The 6,511-nt window shown below is 46.1% G+C and overlaps 1 protein-coding gene across 1 annotated transcript; it reads left to right on the top strand.

Annotated features, from left to right (window-relative positions):
* Positions 1–626: 626 nt before the first annotated feature.
* Positions 627–5,853, top strand: LOC121547114 (tripartite motif-containing protein 16-like). The gene is made up of 6 exons (XM_041858226.1): positions 627–1,304; positions 1,728–1,823; positions 4,449–4,682; positions 4,766–4,925; positions 5,051–5,110; positions 5,342–5,853. The coding sequence occupies exons 1-6, from the start codon at positions 708–710 to the stop codon at positions 5,851–5,853; spliced, it is 1,659 nt and encodes a 552-aa protein (XP_041714160.1). The 5' UTR covers positions 627–707.
* The last annotated feature ends 658 nt before the right edge of the window (positions 5,854–6,511 follow it).

The raw sequence follows: 6,511 nt of genomic DNA, 5'->3' as shown, positions 1-6,511 counted from the left end.
AACAAAGCCGATACCAGTCTGCAGATTGGCACACCGTTCTTACGGTCTCCCTCCATCTTATATAGTCCTCTTCAGTTTTCCCGCTATTTTATTGCTCCGCCCACTTCCTTTGTCTCTGAGAGCGGCTAAACTCAACTTTCATTAAATTCAGAGTACTACAATCAATCAATCCTTATCTTACAAAAACACTAATGTTTAGTTTAAACTCTGTTCAACCCTGGCTCTTTTCACTGTGTTTGAAGACAAAAACAAATGGCCCCAAGCTAGTTTCAGTCTCTCATCAGATAAGACAGCCATGGATTTAAGTAAGAGCAAGCACTCTGACCCTAGGGCAGATTCCCGCTCTACTCACCCACACAGTGAAATTAAATGACCCAATACAATTCCTGGCCCAGTAACAAATAATTCTAACTTTATGCTCTTGATTAACCCAGTTCTACCTCATAGTCCATTAAACTTTACAATGTATTAATAATAATTCACCACAGGAACAAAACTATTTGTCTCTCTCTTGCTGTTGCATGCCGTCCCTCTCTCTCTTCTTCCATTCCTCAAACCTCTCCCTCCCTCCCGCCCTCCCTCCTTCTAACCCCACCCCTCTGGCACAACCAGGAAGTCCATCCCTCTCCACAAACTCTCTTCTGTGGAAACAAAACTGATCTGAGTCTCTGTGTCGTCTGTCTGTGTGAGAGTGAACAACCGTCCAAATGGCTCATCAGGGTGTTCTGCTGGACCAGGACCAGTTCTGTTGTTCTGTCTGTCTGGATCTACTGAAGGAGCCGGTCACTACTGCCTGTGGACACAGTTACTGTAGGTGCTGTATTGAGGGCTGCTGGGATCAGGATGTTCTGAAAGGGGTCTATAGCTGTCCTCAGTGCAGACAGACCTTCACTCCAAGGCCTACTCTGAGGAAAAATAACATGTTGGCTGAAGTGGTGGAGAAACTGAAGAAGACAGGACCCCAGGCTGCTCCCCCTCCTGCTCTGTGCTCTGCTGGACCTGGAGATGTGGCGTGTGATGTCTGCACTGGGACCAGAAAGCAGAAAGCCCTCATGTCTTGTCTGGCATGTCTGGCCTCTTACTGTGAGACTCACCTCCAACCTCACTGTGAATTTCCTGCTTTCAAGAAGCACAAGCTGGTCAGAGCCACCACACAACTACAGGAGAAGGTCTGCTCTGATCATGACAAACTGCTGGAGGTTTTCTGTCGTACCGATCAACAGTCTATCTGTCTGCTGTGTACAATGGATAAACATAAAGGCCATGATACAGTGTCAGCTGCAGCAGAGAGGACTGAGAAACAGGTAAGACCAGAACTACTTGTTGGTGACTTTCTGATAAACAAAGAATTAAAGATACAGTAGGAACTAAAGCTCTTTCAATATGAGAGAATTCAAATCAAATTGATCCTCAGCAGAACAAATATGAACACAAACCTTGAGTATATTGAGTTTGCTCTAAATCTATCACCATTATCTAAAATCAAACCTTATTATCATTCTGAATGCCATTTTATGAGTCCAAAGTAAAGTCTCAACCCCTTGATACATGTACGTCTACCATAACTATAATCATTCACATAGCAACATAAAAATATATAATATTGGAAAGGGACTTCCTCAAGATTTTAGACCTTTTTTCCCTATGTGCCCTATGTCACATTACTATACTATTGATCTAGTGGACAAATAAAGCTTGATAGCTCATTGAAGAGTGATTCTCCACAGAGGCAGCTGGGGATGAGTCAGCAGAAGGTCCAGCAGAGATTCCAGGAGAGAGAGAAGGAGCTGAAGGAGCTCCAACAGGCTGTGGAGTCTCTCAAGGTGAGTATTGTTGACCAGAGGAGAGGCATCATTTCACTTCTCTCCTCCAGTCAGAGAGAGAGAGAGGGAGAGGGGCCCATCTCCAATCCCACTGAGCCCACTGTTGGGAACAGGCTGTCTCGACCCCTTTCAGAGAATAGACTACTTAATGTAACCAGCGGAATATGAACCCAGGTCTACCATGGGAGAAACCAACATCTTGACCATTCCCTATTGGGCCGTGGGCCAACACTAATATTTTGAAGTCGCAGGCCTTCGTCACATAACCTTGAGTAACCATGACCGACTCATGTCCCCTATACATTAACATTTTTTACATTTTAGTCATTCAGCAGACACTCTTATCCAGAGCGACTTACAGTTAGTGAGTGCATACATAATTTTTTTTTCATACATGGAGCTCTAAATTCAATTAAAAGGGCTTTATTGGCATGGGAAACATATGTTTACATTGCCAAAGCAAGTGAAAATGTATGCACATGACTGTAAGTCGCTTTGGATAAAAGCGTCTGCTAAATGGCTTATTATTATTATTATTATTATTATTATCCTGGGTTTTCTCAGGTTCTGCTCACAGACCTTTCCAAACTCTCTCTGTCACAGAGAAATCAAATAGACATTTCCCTGGCCTTACACAAACTCTCAGCTGCTGTCTCTCAGACGTGGATTTTTCTAAACAATTCTGGGGAATTATTGGACAGGACTTGTTTTGTGTGTTGCGTGAGTGCGTCGGGGTGGGGGAGCTGTCGCTAAGATGTAGACGGATAGCTTTTTGTCTCCAACCCAAACAAGTAGATTTGAGCGACTTAAAGAACTGGAGGCCTGTGGCATTGCTCTGTGTGGACTATAAGGTCTTTACCAAGGTCCTCGTTAACAGACTGAAGTCCCACCTGGACTCTATTGTACACAAGGACCAAACGTACTCTCTACCAGGACGCTCAATCACAAACAATCTGTTCATAATCAGGAGAAAGCCTTTGATATGGTGGACCATGAATATCTGTTTAATGTGTTGTTTTGGTTGTGGGGAGAATTATGTGGCCTGTGTTCAAATGTTGTACGCTGGGGCTTCATGTATGGTCAAGGTGGGGGGAGGGCTCAGTAGGCCAGTCTGGGTAGGGAGGGGCATTCACCAGGGATGCCCTCTGTCAGGGCAGCTATACACTCTTGTTATTGAGCCCTTTCTGGGCCTGCTACGCAGGAGGCTACAGGGAGTGTGGGAGCCAGGCATAGGGTTGAGGACAGGCATAGCAGTGTCAGCATACGCTGATGACGTCTGTGTTGGTTAGGGATGAGCAGAACCTGCAGGCCCTGGAGAATAGTTTGAGGGTGTACGAGGGGGCGTCTTCTGCTTAGGTAAACTGGGGCAAGAGTGAGGCTCTGTTATGTGGGGCATGGAGGGACAGGGCACCTCCGCAGCTTCCAGGGGGGTTGCAGTGGGGCTGTGAGTGGCTCAAGATGCTTGGGGTGTATCTGGGCTCGGAGGGGTGTGTTAGGAAGAACTGGGAAGGAGTGTCACAAGCGGTGGTGTAGTAGTTGACGAAGTGGAGGTGGCTCATCTCCCAAGTGGCATACAGAAGGACGGTGCTGATCATCAACAACTTGCTGGCATCCTCTCTATGGCTTAAATTGGCCTTTCTCAACGCCCCCGGTGGTCTGCTTGTGGACCTGCAGCGCAAGTTAGTGAATTATTTCTGGTCAGGGTGGCAGCGTTCTGACTCAGCAGCACAGAGGCTACTGTACCGTACGGAGGTGGGCTGGAGGGAACCAGCATGTGCTCTGTTGAGGAGGGCTGGTGGTTTGGGGCTGGATCAGCAGCTCTTCATCATGCGGCCGGAGAGACTCAATACAGCAGGGGTCTCTGATTTCTATGCTGCAGTACTTAGGGCTGGAGCAGCCTGAGGAGTGGCAACCACCGTTTCCACCACTGCAAGTGACAGCAGAGACTGGGGACTGGCAGGAGAGTCCGGAGGACTTACTGACTTTTAAAACTCTGAGCCTGGGGGAGTTTGAGGAGGTGGGGGGTAAGGTGCTGTACACCCTCAGTGTCAAGGTTAGACACATCAGGAGCTTAGCGGGAGTGAAGGGGCATCAGTGGCAGGGGGTTGTGGGGGCTGAGAGCATGGCAGGGTATAGGTGGAGGGTACTCTATAAGCTCCCAGTGCTGGAAAGGTCAGGGGTCCTCCAGTGGAGGGTATTACATGGAGCCCTGGACACCAATAGCTGGTTGGCTCGGGTTGACCTGGGAGTTGGGGAGGGGTGTCCATTTTCTGCAATGACAGACTGTTCATCATGTTTTTTCTGTGTTGCCAGGGTAATGCCATTACTGTTGACGCCTTAGGGTTGAGTTTGAGTTGTACAAAATGATCAACAGTGTGGAGATGTTTCAGGAGGTATGGGGGCTCAGGGGGGCTGTCTGTACAGCTGGAGAGGAGGGGTTGGATGGACGGTTGGAATGTGGTGCTGGATGGTGTATTGTACTGTGGTGTTGGGTACTGTATAATGTGATTGTGTGGAGGTTGTGGTGGCACGCAATGTGTTTTTAGGAGGGGGGGTGTTAGTGTAATGAGGATGGCTCATTAAAGTAAGACAAGTCAGTCTGTCTCTCTCTCTCTCTCTTAACAGAGCTCTGCACAGGCAGCAGTGGAGGACAGTGATAAGATCTTTACCGAGCTGATCCGCTCCATTGAGAGAAGGCGCTCTGTGGTGAAGGAGCTGATCAGAGCCCAAGAGAAGGCTCAAGTGAGTCAAGCTGAAGGACTCCTGGAGCAACTGGAGCAGGAGATAGCTGAGCTGAGGAAGAGAAGCACTGAGCTGGAGCAGCTCTCACACACAGAGGATCACATCCATTTCCTCCAGGTAACTAAACTGCCTTGATACATGTGATATGAAACTAAAACTCAATGTGAAACTCTCAATCATTTGGTTCCCCCCCCCCCCAGAGTTATCAGTCGCTCTCCAGTACCAGTGTATCTTCAGACTTACCCAGCATCGTTGTCCGTCCTCTTCAGTACTTTGGAGATGTGAGTAAGACTGTGTCTGAACTGAGAGAGAAACTAGAAGACTTCCTTAAAGGAGAATGGACCAAGATCTCCACTACAGGTGTGTTGAAAATAATAAGAACATCAACTTTAGATCATTGAAAGTTCCCTACTAGTCATATACATGTGGAATATGGTATGATGATAACATTCCCTCTCTCTGTGAATGTGTTTGTGTGTCTGTAGTGAATATAGTGGATGTTGTACTGCCTCCAGAGCCCAAGACCAGAGAACAGTTCTTACAATGTGAGTCTCTTTATTCTGAAGTAACTAACAGTCTCTCTTTACTGACACTCCTAACAATCCCTCTAGAAATATATAGCAATAGTAGATCTAATCAAAGACTGGGTATCTATCTGACTCTTTATATTTCTCTGATTTGATCTCTGCTGTGCTCTAAACAAAGACAGGGTAGATACAGTATCTGACTTCACTTATTGTTCTAACTCCCCTCATTGGTCTCTGCTCTTCTCCCAGATTCCTGTCAGCTCACACTGGACCCAAACACAGCATACACACGCCTCTCTCTGTCTGAAGGGAACAGAAAGGTGACCTATACAGGCCATGTCCAACCATATCCTGATCATCCAGACAGATTCACAAACGTCTTGATGGTTCTGTGTAGAGAGGGTCTGTCTGGACGCTGTTACTGGGAGGTGAAGTGGAGTGGGGAGTGTGTTTATACAGCAGTCTCATATAAAGACATCAGCAGAACAGAGAGGGGTGGTGGATTTGGATACAATGACAAGTCCTGGAGTTTACTGTGTTATAGAGGTGGTTATTGTTTCATACACAATAATGTTGAGACTAAAGTATCAGGCCCTCAGTCCTCCAGAGTAGGAGTGGACCTGGATCACAAGGCAGGTACTCTGTCCTTCTACAGTGTCTCTGATACAATGACCCTCCTCCACAGAGTCCAGACCACATTCACTCAGCCCCTCTATCCTGGGTTTTGGCTCTCTGGTACTGCTGAGCTGGTTAAACTGTAGTAGGGTCCACATAGATACTAGTCATTCTGGTGTAGTCTATAGCTGAGCTGGTTAAACTGTAGTAGGGTCCACATAGATACTAGTCATGCTGGTGTAGTCTATAGCTGAGCTGGTTAAACTGTAGTAGGGTCCACATAGATACTAGTCATGCTGGTGTAGTCTATAGCTGAGCTGGTTAACCTGTAGTAGGGTCCACATAGATACTAGTCATGCTGGTGTAGTCTATAGCTGAGCTGGTTCAACTGTAGTAGGGTCCACATAGATACTAGTCAACTGGTAGTGATGGTCCCCTGATGTGATGATTCATTCTGCTCTGTTTTTATGTACAATGATTTGATTGATTTGATCTTCAGAAGATGTTACTAATTACAATTTAATGCATTCATATTTTTTTAAGTGCAATGTTTTAATCTTATATATTCACATTAATCATGATGTATGCTGTTAATGTATGTTGGTTGTCATTCAGAACCATTGAAATGTTTTCTCAATTGGTTCTCTGTCTCAATGTAATTTTCCTCAGTATCATGGAATAGGTAGTGTTACTTACTTGCTAATTGAACTATATGGGCCGGTTTCCCGGACACAGATGAAGCCTAGTCCTAGACTAAAAAGCATGTTTAATGGAGATGTCCGGGAAACCAACCCTAAATTTGAT

Source organism: Coregonus clupeaformis, unplaced genomic scaffold (genome assembly GCF_020615455.1).
Source record: "Coregonus clupeaformis isolate EN_2021a unplaced genomic scaffold, ASM2061545v1 scaf0673, whole genome shotgun sequence".
Classification (NCBI taxonomy): Eukaryota; Metazoa; Chordata; class Actinopteri; order Salmoniformes; family Salmonidae; genus Coregonus; species Coregonus clupeaformis.
This window is presented reverse-complemented; position numbering and strand designations above follow the sequence as displayed.

What these genes read in the sequence shown, in the direction of transcription:
- LOC121547114 (XM_041858226.1), top strand. Translation starts at nt 708, where the DNA reads ATGGCTCATCAGGGTGTTCTGCTGGACCAGGACCAGTTCTGTTGTTCT. An exon ending in CAGAGAGGACTGAGAAACAG is followed by an intron (nt 1,305 to 1,727) that starts GTAAGACCAGAA and finishes GATTCTCCACAG; the next exon opens with AGGCAGCTGGGGATGAGTCA. An exon ending in ATCACATCCATTTCCTCCAG is followed by an intron (nt 4,683 to 4,765) that starts GTAACTAAACTG and finishes CCCCCCCCCCAG; the next exon opens with AGTTATCAGTCGCTCTCCAG.